Source organism: Fringilla coelebs, assembly GCF_963513975.1.
Source record: "Fringilla coelebs genome assembly, chromosome: 5".
Classification (NCBI taxonomy): domain Eukaryota; kingdom Metazoa; phylum Chordata; class Aves; order Passeriformes; family Fringillidae; genus Fringilla; species Fringilla coelebs.
The window spans coordinates 65069080-65086915 of record NC_140033.1 but is presented as its reverse complement, the minus strand read 5'-3'; the positions used below and the strand labels follow the sequence as shown (position 1 = coordinate 65086915).

General features: G+C 39.9%; 1 protein-coding gene across 5 annotated transcripts in view; it reads right to left on the bottom strand.

The window, feature by feature from the left end:
- Positions 1-17836, bottom strand: part of LRP6 (LDL receptor related protein 6) — a 118444-nt gene that overhangs the window by 93861 nt on the left and 6747 nt on the right. For all 5 annotated transcript variants that reach the window (XM_084206214.1, XM_084206215.1, XM_084206217.1 and 2 more), the window contains exon 2: positions 9551-9944. In XM_084206214.1, coding sequence (XP_084062340.1) covers positions 9551-9944 — 394 coding nt within the window. The remainder of the gene's footprint in view (positions 1-9550; positions 9945-17836) is intronic.

Sequence of the window (17836 nt, the reverse complement as noted above, 5' to 3'; positions counted from 1 at the left end):
TATATAAAGCACAGTTTTATTCTATGACAAACATCTTGTTTATAGTAAAAGAATCTGCTTCTACTCGAGAATTAAAGACATTTATATGCTTTGCTAGAATACCCAGCAAAAGAATCACACAAGCTTACACAATCACACAAGCAAGACCATTATCTCGAATTTTAAGGAACTTTTTAACAATGGGCTAGAGCAGAGATCTTACTTATCCTTTGAATAAGAAAAGCAAGTTTCACACTTAACACAGATTTATTTAGAAAAAAGCTCCTAGACTTAACAGTGCTCTTAGCTGCATAATTTCCTATCTTTACTACTTCTTGCTTGAAGTGACAGAGAAAACTTAATACAAGTAATACTTTATGCTGAAACATGAAATTAAGATGTAAAAGTGAGAAACTACATGGTTCCCATGAGAAATGAAAATGAGAAATGAAAATGTAAAGTATGTGTTAAACAACCCTGGGGAAAGAAAGGAGGCGGGGGAGGAGGGTGGAAGAGAGAGGCCCAGAGTGCTGACTTTTTTTTTTTTTTTTTTTAGGAGAGTGGTATTAGGAGGATTCTAATTAAACCATTAAGGTCCAGAAAATGTGTTACTATTCTTTATATTTCTGCTCATCAGTTCAAGGGCAAAAAAAGGGTTTAATATTTATGGACGCTTATGGTTTGCTGTTTGTGTTTGGTTTTTTGGTTGGGGTTTTTTGGGGGGGTGGGAAGGTGATGTTCTGTCAGTTTGTTTGGACTTTAGGTATTAAGCTACTAAACAATTAGACTGTTTCAAGTATGAGATACAATTAACTAGACACAGACACCACAAACACATATTACATATACATTCTCACCCACACATATGCATTTAAATTACACAGCCTAAAATCTAGAGCAATACCATGGAAAAGCATCACTGGCTGATCTGAAGTGACTCTGCTCCCACTGACAAGGCTCAGGTTTTTTCTATTACTTTCTCTCATTACAGAACACCCACAACTGGGCCAGATGCTTTAAAAACAACCCAGAAGGGAGAATCCACTACCAAAAAAACAGACTAACGAGAAACTCACAATTGAGGCAATAGCTGCACAGCAAAGAGTTAAAAGCAGCAATTTCTTTCTCCAAGTGTCAAGCAGAAATCCAAAGCAGTAACTTTTGCTTTGCTCAAGCTGATTTTCAGGGCATATATACACAGATCCTAAAATAGCAAAATAGTACTGGTTCAGATACAGGCTCAACTAACAGCCCTGACATCCTGTAATGTGAACCAGCTCTAATCTGCCCCTGTCCCAGGGTCACTGCACAAGTTCTCAAAATGCTTATTTAGGTATTTTATTAGGCCACCTCAGCATTTATCCCTGCTTTGTCCTCCTTTCTCACTGGCTGCACTGTAAAAGCTACATTTGCTAAACGTCCTCCATACAATGTATTATCCTGTAACATTTTATCGGACCACTTTACAGAGATGTCAGAACTGGAACACATTCATTCTCCACAGGGACAGTCTTATTTTTTTTCCAGGAATGCAGCCAAATAAAGATGGTTCTTCTACAGACTATTTTCTTTGTTAATCATGCCAAAATTTCATACAGCTGAGTGCTCTGATTTTAAAGAAATGTAATCCATAGTTGACTTAAAGAATATTATCAGTCTGTTTCAAATCATGCTAGCAAAAGAATTTATCAGCTTTCTTCAAGAAACGAGCCATAAATCAATCTTTTTTTGGTCAAAAAACATAAATCCAGTTATCAATGTCCTCCAGAGGAACAAAGGCAACTTTCTGCTCCACTTTCTACAACACAGACCAAAACCTTTGTTCTAAAGTTTGGACCAATCTTTACACTCTAAAATGAACACATTTCAGTAACTCCCCCAAAACATGGATGGAGGACACACCCAATCCACAACCAACCGGCCCTGCTTTGATTTCAAATGAAGGAAATGTCAAATTTCTTCCATCGGTGCACCCCATGAAAAGGCCAGACACCACCACGCTCTTCTGACCAGCTGTGAGACTCAGGCTGGCTCTGCACAGCTACAAATGCTCCTGGTCAGCTCTACAGGTGTATGGGCTGACACAGCACAGCAAGAACTACGAATATAATTCATTTTATGGCAGAAAGTGTGTTTGCAGTACTGCAGCTCACCAAGAAAGGCATGAAGATGGTTGCAGGATGCAGAAAAAAAAAAAGTTTAAACCTCACTGCAATGAGCTGTAATCACTAAAGGCTAATTTTGTCTTCTGGTACAGATCTGCCTTAAGACATGCTGTCTGCAAGACTCATCATAATTTCTGAAAAAATCCGCTCTGTAATATCCTGCTTTGAGACAGTAGAGATTTCAAACAAAACCTTTTTCCAAGGTGAATTATAAAAGTAATTCCTTGTGATTATTAAGCTCAGTCAGCTACAGTGGTTGCAGTGAGCAATCACAAGCTCCTGGCAATGAGTCTTAACAGCTGTCATGGATTCTGAAGTTGTGATTTCCTGACAAACACTGCCAACTTGCCTCAGTTACATTTGGGGGAGGGAAGGATTATTTGTAGAGTTTTTGGTTTGTTTGGGTTTTCTTTACTTTTTTTTGTACTGTGGCCCCTTCCCCAGAAACTGCAGGGACTTTGCTTTAAAGCCTCTCCACTTCCTTCACAAGCAATGCTACTTTGGACATCTCAAGCAAGAACATAGAACGAACAACTTACCAGATTATAACTCTCTGCTGTAAATTAATATGGTCCCTTTGAGTTCCTGTTAAGTTATTACAAGTTATCTTAGAACTATTTTCATTTTTAGAAGTGTGTGAAAAATATTTTTAATTAACATAATGCATAACAGAAGCTTAAAATCATAATTTTTCTTTTTTTAAATACAACAGGTCTTCATAGTCTAGACTTGGATGCTGAATTATAATTGCAGGGACTGAAAATGCAGATACAGAAGCCTGCCCAAAGACTCATCACCAGACGTTATTCATGCAGAGCAGAAATTACTACCTCACTTTAAATACTTCATTCTAACTTATTTAATAAACACTGCATGCAAATCTGAAGTATACTTTGATACATGAATATTTTATAGCAAGTTGTATGAAGTTAACTAATTCTTGTCGCCATTATCACTACAGCACTGACCTGTTAAAGGACAGGACAAATCATACTCTTGAAAGTTACCTTAAATTGCCAATAGACCATCATTTTACATATCATATTTACATGTCCCAAACAAGTCTGAATCTGAAGACAAAGTCAAAAAAATAAGCCAAAGAACTGAAGTGTTCTGACAAACTCTACAGTGCTGCAAGATGCTACTGAAATTCACAGAAAGGTTTGCAGGAGCTGGAAACCACAGATCTCAACTGATCCCCTCCACAGTCTTGTTTTCTAGCCCAAGAACTGAATGAAGGAGGTAGGGATGTAAGACTGCTTTCAAACTTGCCTACAGCTAAAAGCATCTACAACTTTGTTATACAAGTCTAGAAGAAAAATGTTTGTCCTGCACTAATCAATTCTGGGCGCTCTGGTTTGATTTTTAGCAAGCCAAATCTCTCCCATCTCCTCCCACAAAGAAAAAACTAGGCAAAACAACTGCAAAATAAAGAAAATATTTTAGCAAGCATGTTCCTCTGAGTTCTTGGCAACCTCTGGCAGCAGGGTGAGGACAGGCAGACAGTGGCAGTAACATCTAAAACCAGCACAGCAAGATTTACAAGAGAGGTCACCTCTCCAAGTCCTCACTGTTTTAAGTATGTGGGTTTCTGGTTACCTTCCTTCACCTCCTCCTTCGCATGAGGAGAAAAAAGACGATGAGGAAGAAATTAACATTTTGAGCTGTGCAATAAAATGACACCTTTACAATCTCTGCATCTATCCAACATGGAAATATCCCAGCACAGGACTAGAAACTAGCATGGACCATACATGACCAATCTCAAATCAACTTTGCAAAGTTTTGCCAGTCAATGAGATTAAAACTAAGCAAAAAAAAACCCTAAAGAAAAACAAACAACCCCCTAGAGTTAAAATTCAAGGCTATTACAGTAAATGAATAATGTCTGCTCTTGTTCCCAGTAGCCACAAAGACCTTCACAGGACCAAACAGTTCCAAACAGCTTGTACTTGAGAAGCAAAGCTGTAGTAGTTCTGGGGCAGGAGATGGCAAGGACATTCCAGATGATGTGCCAGGCTCTTGGCAGTATAATCCTGGCCTAGGCAACCTCCTCTGCTTTGAAAGGCCATGCCTGGAGATTAAGGTCAACCAGCAGTGCAAGGATCACCCACCTCCAAGTGACAGCAGAGCTGCATTTTAGATCTTCCCAGAGCTATATGCAGCCCCAAGCGGCAAGGCAGGCCACTCCTGGAGCAGTTTCATCAGGACAACCTTTGCAATACTGTTGCAATCTTAAAGTAATGAAAAAGTACCTTGTGGTTTGTTTAATATCCCAGCTATTACCCCAATTTAGTGATGTATTTGCAATCATCAACATCATCTGATCAACAGAGCCTCCTTAGGTGAAGAAAGATGAAATACACCTTATAAATCTCTGTGCCATAATCATAGGAGTCTGCAGATTTTATATCACCTACCTACATGTCACCTGTAAAACCTCAAAATTACCTCCTTGGTACACAGGCCAGGCTATACAGCAAACAATCAGCTGAGTGCAGTGATCTGTCACTTGTGACACATTATTGTCAGCAGAGGAGCAGCAGAATCATTTCCCGTCTGAAATAATCTACTCAAGGGAGAGGTGGCATCAAGCAAGAGAAGGTATGAAGCAAAGCCTTCAGTTATTTGCATTATTTTGGGAATTTACATCCAAAGTGTCATTTTATGTAATGTTAACTTGCTTGAAAACAAAAATATACTGTACAAGTGAATTTACTGAGAAATTCTGACTTTTTTTCATTTTTAAAATGTTTTTCCCCAAATCAAAGGTACTGTAACTGTTAATAGAACCGTCCATTTCCATTTTCTTATTCTGTTGTATAACATCTACCACTTAGCAAAAGTACTACCACTTCCCCCAAATCTTTTGTTGCAATGCTAAGATGTAAGCCCTGTACTACACTTGCTTTTGTGCTTGACATGCTCAGACACCAGTTTTCAACTTTCAAAAAACCAAAAGAAGTAGGTCCAAAAAAAAAGTACGTGTTCCCTGCAAAATTTTGCATGAAAAAAAATGCAAGTCTGCTGGGGGAGGGGTACCCATTAAACCTGAAGATCTTCCCCAACATTCAAAGTACTTCATCCAGAAATCAACTTCAGCTGCCATAAAAAGTGTTGTAGCTCTTTGTACTCTAATTCCATTCATTAACCAAAACCCTTTACAACCCAAAAGTTTTACAAGACCTTAACAATTAAGGTAACTCTATAGAGTCACTTGATTTAAAACATGTACTGAAAAGCAAGCAATTAGTCACCACTTCTAGGAGACACTTAAAATTCCCTTTGTGGTGAACAATACATGTAGCAGTGAGAAAAGCCAGCTCATTCTGATAGTGCTCTTAATGAAGAAAGTAGATTGTCTACAGGACAATTTTTGGGGAATTGAAACTATGATAATAAAGTCATCACCATAAGGACAAAAGGGCTGCTCAAATTAAAAAGTAAAAATAACCAAACATACCAACCCTCCAACAACAAAAAAACCCAAGACAACAAGAAAACAGCAGTACAAATATACAATACTGCACTTTAAAGCAGTACTTGCTCAAGAATCTGGATATGTCTTTTTATTTTTCATTTTGAGTGCTGAAGCAGAAAAATCTCTTTTCTATTTGCTCAACTTTCACGTGAGCTGCTCTTAAATACAGTGCTCTCCTGCACTTGGTGATCTAACACCTGGTCTCCTCCTGGAAAAAGTCACCACTAAAGTGTCAGTGTTATCCCCAGCTGCAGATCTTATTAAAAAGGGTCTTGTGTTTAACACCAGTCAGGAAAAAGAGTTCCAGAAAGGATGGACAGGACCAAGGAGCCTTGCTGGAACCTGCCAGCTCACTTCAAAAGAAGGTTAAACTAACACACCGTTCCCCTCACCTTCATCTTGAGCCCTCCTCTCTCCTGTTACACACAGAGTATTTTATTGAGTATCAAGACAGGTGAAACAAGGAAGTTGTAGTGTATGAACATGAGTAATGAGGAGCTCAAACCCCAGAATGTATATAGTAGATGGCCAGTGAGAAGTATATAGATTTTCAGATTTTAATGCCTTCCTACACAAAGTAAAAAAAAGGCTGCTGTGCCTCAGTTACCAAATAAGAAATATTTTCCATTAGTTAATCCACTGCATTTCTTATTACTGATAACAGACATGGGAACCAAGTCTAACTTGAACTCCAGTATCTCAGTTACACATAGAACCTCAGACACAATCACCTGACGGTTTTGGCAGTGAAGTAAAGGCTGCCCAAACCACTTACTCTTTAATGCCTCAACTGTTTCTGTAATGTGCTCTGAAAGAGCCCAACGACACTCCTCCAAAGCATCACAGCACCAAGCAGTGACCTTCACAACCCTGGAGTATCCTACAGCAGCAGTCGTGAGAAACACCAGAGCACTGGTGAAACACTTAAATTCTACTAAATTTCACTATGTGGGACACTTCCAAGAAAATGCATTATTCATCACTGTGTATCTCTGCTAGCTTATACTGTTAACATTTCATTTTCAAGTAGGCATTCTCATGTTTTCAGCAAGATAGATACATTTAATAAATATACATCCAACCCCAGAAAAGACTGATAGTTTGGGACTTATATCAGCCTTCAGCTTTTTCATGAAACACTTGATGCATGCTATATTAGATAAACTATTTTTCACAATTTAACTTTGATGAAAACTGAACTAATTGGTAAAGATGACCTTTGTGTAACTTTTGCTGCTAAATTATTTCTTTTCATGAATTGCAAGTTTAGAAAATTGTATCTGAAACATCGTCTGAGCATAATAGGAGATGGATTAGACAGCAGGAAAACATGAGGGGGTTTGCTTTTCCAGGTTTCATATTTTTTAACTGCTCTAAGAATTTTGTATGGCTTACTCCTACTACTATTTGCCAGGCAACATCTTGAAACTAAAAGACAACTACAGGACTAAAAAAAATGTAAATACTTGTAAAAGAAGCATCCATACATGGACAGTTTGGGGAATTATTTTTCTTTTTCAATTTACATCTCTGTGCTCACGTCACCCTTCCACCTACATTTCAAGCTTTGGAGGCTCTTTTGAAATGTAACCAAATTTATTAAAAGCTGAAAGGTTTTCTGCTATAAAACTGCATGTGAGAACTGCAATTTTTGCACCTGCAATATGGTAAACCAGAAACTGGATTTACTGCTGTATTACCTTCTTAAAACATACCCTTCACATAACTTAGAAAGTGACCTTCAAAAATTGGAAGAAAAACTATTTTGTCCTTAAATTACAGCTCTTGTAGGAATTTTTTTGCTTTGGTCAGAGGGGTTTTGTTTGAGTTGGGGAAGGTGATTTGCTGCTTGCTTTTTATTTTGCTTGTTTTGATTTAAATTTCAGCATATTTTTAGGAGTGTTTACTCCCACTGCTTTAACAGATCATCAGTATGGAAAAAGTTACAGGTTTGCTTTACTTCTGACCTATTTAATTTGTCTTCTTGTATTTTCCTCTTGGTGTAAAGTATTAAGAAAGAGTAAAGAGTATGCAAACATTGAGTTGGGATTGCTGAGCATACTACTCTGCACATTCAGAAAATACAAGCACTGCTCTAAAAAAGACCAACTGGCTCCACAACAGAGCTTTACTCCTAACCAACAAGAATCTCATTCTCTCTGGTTACAAGCCAAATCAAAGCCACTTTAAATGTGTGCTTCCTTCCTTTTTCTCTCACTTTCAGGATGGTGGGTAGAAAAGACATAAACATTACACTTTCCTTACACCCTTAAAAGGTTTTAGAATCTAATAAAATATATCTAACACTATCATTGCCTCCAAATTACAAGTATGGAAAAAGCATACATCCATACTTTTGTTATTTCCAAAGCTTGAAATTTAGGTACAGGAAAATAAACATATCCTCTGTTTATAAACTGTCAAAGAACTGTTGGAACTGTTGAAGAAAATACTCAAGATATAGTGTTTCTAGGAAGTTCAGGAAAGAAGCTGTGTTTTGCAGAGATTGTCTTCTTTTGGAGGGAAAAAACCAAACAAAAATTATAGTGCAAAGAAATGGCAAGCAGTAAAACACAACCCTCGTCTTTCCAAAGAAACCAGGCACTAATTTGTCACCCCCAAAAAGTAGTTGGCTGAAAAACATATGTAAAATGGCAGTACAACAGATTAACTTGCTTGTTCAAGGAAAAAAAATACAGTAAAAACTCGTTCTATACTACAGGTAAAAAATATTTTCAAAAGGTTACACACATCAAGGATATTCCATTAGTATTCCACTTTGGCTCTCCCAAACACCTTGTCACAGATGACTGCCTTTGGTGTAACCTCAAGCCAGCCATTCACATAACATCACCAAAACTCCACTGAATTTTTCACTGTTGGCAAACACTGATTTGTCCCAAGAACAGAGCAAAAAGAGCCACATCCAGGGACTCAAATGGGAGCTGAGAATGTAACATCAGTTCTAGAAGGAGCTGAGACAAAAACACAGGATTTTTAAAACAGGAGTTCCCCCAATGGTAGGGAAAGGAGCCTTTTTTGTAAATTTTCTGATTAAGCTTCAAAACACATCTCAAGTAGTTATTAATACAGTATGTTGACTTCTCCCATTTCTTCAGATGCTTCAATAAAGCATGAGTATCAACAATGAATAAAGCTCCAAAAAATTTCATTTCCTGACACTTCTGAGAGGCACAAGTCTGTTCACAGGCAGCTGACACAGCTTTTTAAGGAAAGCAGATTTTATTAAGTTTTAGGTTAGAACTTCTCCATTTCTGCTAATCTTCTGCACTACAGTCAAACTAAGTTTCTAGTACTGTTTTCTAAAGTCTGATGATTTCTGATTGTTCACAAACCAAATATGAATGGAACTTCACAAGTCTGCAAACCACACCAATAGAAACTTTGACAACAGCATTTGAAATCATTCAACAAACAAGTGTTATATAGTAGCCTCTTCGAGCCAGGTCTCATAAGCTCTCAAAGGTCTGTAACACACCCAAGATAGCTCAGCTACCCTTGGAGGCATAAAAATCAGCAGGATGGCTTTTGTTGCAAGTGTTGAAAACAAAAAGGTTTAATAAAAATCAAAATAACAGAGAAAACCTGAGCCAGGTGACAGAGGTTCTTGCTCCTGGTAAAACACCTTACAAAAGCGATTCGTTTCTTTGTTCACTTCTTTTTTTAGTAAATTGCCCAAGCAGGACTTTTTGGCTTCTGTCCAATTAGCTATCCTCAAGTTTGAGGTGAAGTCCCCTAGGCCTATGAGGTGGCTTTTCACCTAATTGAGGAGTAAAATTCTGGGCTTCTTTCCTTTTTGAGGAGACAAAGCATAGCTCTGTCACTCCATCAACAAAAGGCACGCTCCTATAAACAAGAAATAGTACAAATTTTGGTATTCATAACTATTTTAAAAAAGACTTACCCTCTTGCAGGATCTAAGGCAATTGCTCTCGGTTGATCCAATTCTTGCCAAAACAAAACTTTCCTCAGTGATCCATCTAAGTTAGAAACCTCAATCCGATTTGTTTCCGAATCTGTCCAGTACAGCTTCTCCCCCAGCCAGTCACAGGCCAGCCCGTCGGGCGACAGAAGTCCAGAAACGACCACGTTTTGCACGCTCCCGGATCTGTTGAACTCTGTCCTTTTGATGGCTTCCTCGCTGACATCACTCCAGTAAATCAAGCCCTTGAGGAACACGAAGTCCACGGCGGCCGCGTCCTCCAGGCCCCCCACGATCACCGTGGCGTTCTCCTTGCCGTGGGCGGCGTCCACCAGCCGCAGGTCCCGGCGGTTCGCGTACAGCAGCAGCGGGGCAGCTGCACACAGGACAGAAACGGGGGGACACACAGACAGGGCGTTAGCATCGCTCGTATCCAGCATGGTTTGCACTGTGATGGTGTGTCAGGTCATCAGTAGCTACAGATTTAAGGGTATCTTTAGAAAATTAAGAAATACTGGAGAGCCGTTTTGAAGTTTGACTAAAAAGCACCGGCTCAAACCTTTTCAACTTGGTTACAGGTCTTCGTAATGGGCAGCTCCCTATTCTGGGTTGTGCATTATTAAAATAACATTAAAGAAGAAGGGAGAGAACAAAGAAAATGGAGGAGAGAAGTGCCTAAATGACACTGCTCTTTAGAGAAGGATCAGAAAGACGAGAGTAAAGCAGTTTTCTAAGCACTCAGTACTGGCTCACCTGAGCAGGGATTACTTCATAGAATTTAGTAATATACACCCCACCTATATAGAAGCATAATTCATGTCAAGCTATCAGAGCTACCTGCATGTCAATACTGCCTGAAATGATTTATCTCAGACATTTTATATATAGTACATAAAAATACAAAATTCATTGCACAGCATGAAGCAAATGTTGGTTTAGAGTGTTGAAGGTAGTATGAGAGCAGGTAGGGAGAAACATAATTCTACAGAAATAGACAACACAGTTCTTTCAAACTCAGCTCTACCATTCCTGCTTAGTCCTCTAAAACAAAGCCTTCATTTTATATGATTTATTTGCTCACCCCGTCAGTTTGCACAGTCTGTATATTTTTCATAACACCTAAGATGAGTAATGTAAAACAGTAACCATGAAAAAAGACAGCTTCTTAAATGTAATATGCCTGCTTAATTGTCCTTAACCACAAGCTATATATAGCATTATGAAAATTCCAGCCTCATTCCTACTTCAACAAAAGGTTCAGAAAAACACTACATTTGTATAAGGCAGACAATGACACCCTTTAAAACCCACTACCAGAAAACATTTCTGCCTTTCCCTGCATTTACACAGAAACCGTAGCACCAGAGCTCTACAGAGGCATTTAGATCTACAAATGCTCCTCTACCTGTCACCTCACAAATTTCACAGGGATCTTGCAGATTTATTCTTCAGCATAGGTGGGCACTTCAAATCTGCAGCAGGATGGATATCCTAACCAAAAGGTCAAAATTTACCAAGGCAATGACATGCATGGCTCAGTAATGTCAAGGGCCACACTGCCAGAAGAGGAACAGTTCCCTGTATGCCAAACTCACACTGAAACTGGAAATATTCACAGACTTCAGTAAATTCAAAAGCTGGTTTCCAGGATTGGACTACTCCTCTCATCATCTTATCACAAAACAATTTCACCAAGACCCTGTCTCATGTGAATTGGGAGAAGCTGAAAGAACTAAGAATGTTCCTTCATCTTCCTGCAATTAAATGAGTTCTATATAAGTTTTGGGGTGGTGGGAGTTTTTTTGGTTTTTAAGAAAACTGAATTGCTTAGACTGTCATCCTAAATTTAGAAACACTGAATATAACTTGATTTATGCTGAACTTTCGATAGAACAAGGGAGGGGTGAAACTTTGTTGGTTTTAATAATACCAAATTTGCATTTGTATTCCCTTCTCCAGAAAGCAATTTTTTATTGTGGAAAAAAACATGCAAGTTTAGAAATTATTTTCCCATGGAGAAGGGGTAGACTTTTTAAAATTAGATGGAGAACCTTTACGTTAAGAACTTATTATTACCTTACTTTGCTATCTCCATCCTTCCTTGCATAATTTCCAACCCCCTAAGATTTAAAATTAATTACAATACATTTTCTTGAAGGGCAGATTGCTTATGATGACCACATGTTCCAGGAAAAAAGTATTCAATAAACTCCAAGGTGTAAAAAATTGTAATACAATAAACTGCAAGGTGTAAAAAATTGTAATACAATAAAAACCTTTACTTTTTAAAGCCTGTCTACAACTGTAACCTGAAAAATCTAGTTAACAGCCAGCTCAGTGTCATCCAGTGCACACAGGATTGTGCAGCCAGCTGGCACAGCTTTCTCTGGTAAGACAGCATGCCCAGCGTTTGGAGAAAAGTAAATCCACACACCAGTGAGTACAAACTTCATTATTATGTGCAACACAGAGCACCCATGCACACAGCATGCACTGAACTGGAACGCCAGGTAATCAGCCAGGCCTGAAGGCACTGCTGAGCCTCACACAGCCGTGCGCAGAGGTTACTCACTCCCTGCTGGAGCTCAGACTGGCTGAGCAGGGACTGCAGACAAACACCTCTGCATCAATCAGACAGCTCAGCTGAATGACAACTCAGGAGAAACACAGCTACATTTAGGATGTGTAGCTTCATGCAGTTTGATACAAAGCCTCAACTTGTAACACATTCCAAAGGGCTGGCAGATGAGCATGTAAAGCTTTCCAATTTGTTGCGACATTCAGGAATGAAGTCTGCAACACCAAAATAATAAAAACCAGGTTTGTTCCCCACTGCCTCCAGCCCTTCCCAGAACACACGAAGGCTTCAATGGACTATAAAATCCAGTTACTGAAGTTGGCAGCATTAGGACCAAGTATCATCTCTGCATTTACTTCACCCAGGCAGCAGTGCCAAGAGCAAAATTGTGCCAGAAGATCCCACCCTGCCCAGCTTCGAAAGCACAGGACACTGAAGAGATGGCTTTCTTGAATAATGAAGTTATGACCGGTGCTAATAACCTGGGAAGAAGTCCAGGAGCATCCCCTTTCAAAGCTGGGCGACTATTTAGCAGTAAAGTTATAATGGGGCAAAAAGATACAATTCAGATTTTATTTTAAGAAGCTGAACTCTTCACATGTTTTCATTTCTCTTTCTATAGACATAATAACAAAATAACTACAACACATTACAGTACATTGAAGAGAAGCACATATGCTTGGAAGATAAAAACACCTATCCTGGAAATCAAGAATGGAAATACTAATGAATATTACTATGTCCTCTATGACCTGAGAGGTCTACATGCAGGTAATTCTTCTAAATAAAGTACCCAATACTTTGGGTACTCTTACTCACAAGAGTAAGAGTTATGCTTAGGTATAAACTAAGGGATTTTTTTTATATCCACCAGCAAGAAAAATGTTTCCTTAAAGAACACATAAATGACAAAAACTCAAGTTCAACACATTTCAACTGCAACAAAAATAATTTACATGGTAAGAAACTTCTGCCAGTAGTGGTCCCTGAGCCTGTAACTGTTTCTTAACTCCAGTGTTCAAGTAAGACCTTTCCTAAGTTTACCACATGCAGTATTAAAGTCCAGACATTATCTTTTTTGCCTTACTTTTACAACTAGAATTCTACCAGCATCCTTCTTCCCACTGCCAATCTCCAGTTCTTACACCACGTATTTCTCTTGGCTGCAGCTCCTGTCTCTCTTACTGAAAGTTGCTAATCCCCAGGACACTCAAGTCTGCTTTCCCTTGCACTTGTTTATTCAAGTTTTGCTTTGTACATCTGATTTATGGGCATTTGTTACAGATATAAAAATGCTGCTGCCCAGAGAATGCAAAGTGACAAACCAAGATAAAAATGAGCACTTTACCAGCTAAAAAGGATTTTTAATCTTTTTGGGGTTTCAGTGGCAATTTTAAACTGTCAGAATTTGTCATGCTTTTCTTTAAGCAGTCCAGTGGCCTTTTTCACAAATGCCCATTTCTACCTTCAGTGATCCAGGACAGCTCTGGGTGCCATGAGGTGAGAGCAGTGTTACCTTCAACATGCTCATTCTCCTTCATGACATGGAATTTAGCCTGGCTAAAACAATTAGCACACACTCATTTCCCCCAAATCCTTTTTTCTCAGTCCCAAACCCCAGCAATACTGTTCTACCCCCTCCCTCAGTTAAGGGCCCCCTCCCAAGCTGATTCAAATCACTACGTCAGCAAAAGGTCTGACTGGGTTAGCAAGTTGAATCAACTCAAGAAGTGGTTCAGCAAACTCCAAAGCTTACATAAGGCGAGCAGCAGGGAGCTGGAAGGGGGAGCAGCTCTCCCCCCTCCACTGGCAGCCTGCTGTATCTGCTCAAGATGTGACTGCAGCCATCTCCTTTCTCCCCAGCTCCACTTCCAGCTGTCAGTTCCCGACCCCTCTTTTGGGTTGGCTCAAGCACTTGTCCCGTGCCACAATGCAGGTGAGACAATGCAGGGAGCTAAACCAGCAAAAGGCTACTGAGCTCTCCCCACCACCTGCCAAAAAGCCATTTTTAGCCAGCCATCATCCAGAATCAGTTCAGACCAAAAATCAAATCAATATAAGCAGTAGCACAGCAGGGAAAGGAAGGACTGCATCAGCTTTGACTAATTAGCTGAACCAGTTCCTCATGAACCTCCAGTTAAGGAACAGGACTCAGAGCAGAGGTGGCCACTGATAAGTTGTGGCAACGTGCCACAGAATCACAGTGTGGATACCACTGAGCAGCTGCTGACATTGTGGAAAGAAATATCCATGTTGAAGTAATGGGAAGAAACGCCCTGGACTGTCACACTGAAAGAAGATGTCGCTGAGTTGGGAAGGGATTAGTCCTCATTTTTTAAAAGTCTCGCTGAAGAACTCTGAATGTTTAAAATGAATTGGCACTGCCGAGCACACTGCTATGAGGACAGCAAATGAGAGGACTGGAGAGAAGAGGAGACAGTGATGAGATGTACAAATACATGCTAATCTGGATGAGGCACAGTAAGCAAGGACTCCAAATGCCTTGACAGAACGACAATGCACTCACATTCAGCTCACAAGAGAAGGAAAAGCAGAGAAATGGACATAGATAACCAGCAAAGAACATCGATTGCAACCTCCCTAAAACCATTCAATTCACAAAACTCCTTTTATGCAATACAATAATCATCCCAAAGATGTCCCACAGAGAGCCAACGCAAGAATATAAGGAAAGGTTTCTGAACTGGCACAAGGACTCTGGAGCAGTCAGTTGTGAGGACTGTCCCTTCACTCCCTGGTTTTCAAATTTCTTCATCACTGCTCATGCTTCCAAGAAATTTTGTATATTGATCTTCTGCAAACATTTGAGTTTTGCTGCTCAGTTTGGACAAGCAAGAATGAAAAGATTGAGGTAGCATTGGGAATAAAGCCTGGGAGACTTGTATCAAATAAGAAGAAAGACAATTTGAAAATTAACATAATTTTTTCCAAATAGCAGGGAGTCAGCCTCAAGAAACTTACACAGAGATGGTTTATATTTTCAAGCAAACAATAAAATCACCAGGAAATACCTAAGAGTTTTAAAGCACAGCAAGCAACAGGCCAGGATTTTGCACCCAGTTCTCCATCACAGCACTTTCCCATTTTTTCCACACAAGACACAATTCCATACATTTTTAAAAATAAAAATAATTAACTGACTTACTAGTGCCCACCATTCCTCTTTCACTGTGAACAGAGAACACTCTTCTCTGTGAAACTCTTTATTCTCACAAATATACTTGCAGGACACAGCAGGCAACCAGGAATTTAGTAAACAAGCATGAGACAGCCCAAACTTGTCAGAAAGGGACTTTTCTCCTCTTTTCAGCTAACCTTAAATATATTCCTCAGGTTAAAGCTATGCAAGGGCTGTTCAGATAGTAACTCAAAAGTCACAGGAGCAACAGGTCAGTGAAGGAGATGAGTAGCCATATCAGTGCAACAGCAAAGAAGACACCAAGCTAGGCAACAACAGCATTTGAATTCTTCACTAAACTTCACTGTTTTCAGGCTGTTGGCCAGATACTAGCCTTACAGACCAAGACATCCTGCAAGACTAGCTGGTACAGAGGCAGTAAGTCCTTTAGCCTGCTAAATGCAGGGGAAATACTACCTTACTAAAGATAGAAGGATGGAGACATGAGAATGTGAGGAGGAAAAAAAAAAAGAAGAAAATAAAAAGGACTTCAGGAAAAAATAGAAATACCAGGTCCAGGCATAAAAAGCCAATAGACCTGCCAGATTATAGCAAAAGCAATACACCATGCCTATGACAGGCAGAAAACCGTCTGAATAGCAGGTATCACTTGCCAAATCATCCCACTGGCAACAAAGCCATACAGCAGGATTACCAGAGCTTGGCTCTTCTCAGTGCTAGGTAACACACTCACACAGATCTTTTGTCTGCCTTTCTGTAACATGGACTTCCCTGTTCTGAAGTTCTTTTGATTGCACTCTCACCAGGGTGGAACACAGCACTTTAGCTCTGACATTTTTCTAACTTTATATTCTGAATCTACCTGGCTGACAACAGGATGAGCAGAGAGTTGATGCACCATCTTGCAGCTGCATTGCCATGAAACTACTAAAATGTAACACCACACACTACCACCTTCTTCCATAACCCTTCTGCTTACAGAGCAGCAGCAAAATAAAGGTGACCTAGCATTTTCCGAGGCAAACTGCAGGCTATGGAAAGCAGGAAGGCTCCTTAGGGATGTGCAATCAAGTACTTCCGTGATCCACATTAATGTCTGCATAACTTCAACATTATACAGCTCATTTTCTCAGGTGTCCTCATAATCTTCCTTCAACACTTTTCCAGCCTCTCAAACAGTTGTCAGAATAACACACAGCTCTGCAGATGAAGTCATACCAGTTCCACACACATTGGCAATAGTTCTCCAGTTCTACCGGCAACACCCATGTTTAAATCGACACGATCTGTTTAATGAAAATGTGAGTTAGCAAGCACCTCTGCTCCTGCAGAAAAGCCTTGCTGGGCTCCACCAATGAGAGTCCCACATCTCAGCAGGGATGGTATTCTGCAATCTAAGCTAAGCACTGTGAAAACAGGGAAGAGAACTGGATCACACTGAAACAAAACACTTCCCTTCACACCTTCTGGCATCACCTTTTCCTACAGTGCTTCTAACAGTGACAAACAAGCCAAAAGCCTTGACCATATTGCTCAGGAAGCTGTTGAAGCTGAGTCCCTCCACTGAAGGACAGCACCAAGACACAGCACTGTGCTGCTGGGATAGCTGGAGCCTATCTCCCAAATTCCAGGGAGGCTAAAGGCCACAAGACACACTTTGTACACCCTGGCAAGCCAAGGTGGGAACGCCCCAAGGTTTGTTGCTACTCTGCAGCAACTGCAGCCCATGATGTGTTCCAGCCAAAACAGCTCACGTTTGAGGGTGCACATGCCATCAGGAATGGCCTGGAAGTGTCACTCTGTCACTCCCACCAGCTCACTCACCTCCTTTGCTGGAGTGTAACCCAAGCACGTGGGAACAGCCCAAGCCATGGGGTCTTACCCCAACTGCTCTTAGTTCCACCTGGATCAAAGAATTCACACCCTCAACAGCAGCACACCTCCAACAAACAAGGCCTTTCTCCACACTGAGGAGAAGCTCACAGGCAATGAACTACTCTCAGATGACTTCTCCAACTATTTATCCAAGGTTGCACACTAGTCTAGAAGATACTCAAAAAATATTTCCTGAAGTGTGTCAGTTTGTCTCACCAGGTAAAAACCAAATCAAACAAAACAGCTTATTTAGTCTGTTTTGATGCTGAGGTTTTTTGTTAGTTTAGATTTTTTTAAGCACTACCAGGAGGTTGCTGTAAAGCAGGAACATAGAATTTAGCACAAAGACCCCAGTTCAAATGAATAGTTATGGACTGTTTTTAATGGGTAAGGAAAGATGTGCACATACCTCAGTAATTTTGAGAATTATTGGACTTTTAATTTTTATTTTGTGAAAAGACTGTTGTAGCATACTTTTAACTCTCATACTTTTAATATCCCAGCACTACTAATGTCAAATGTTCAACAGGCTTTCATTAGATGTAGTGACACATAGGAAATAAAACCAAACAAACCACCCAACAACAACAACACACACACAGATATATATGCAGGATCCCTTGGAAAAGGTGAACAACCTTGTCTTTTTCAAATT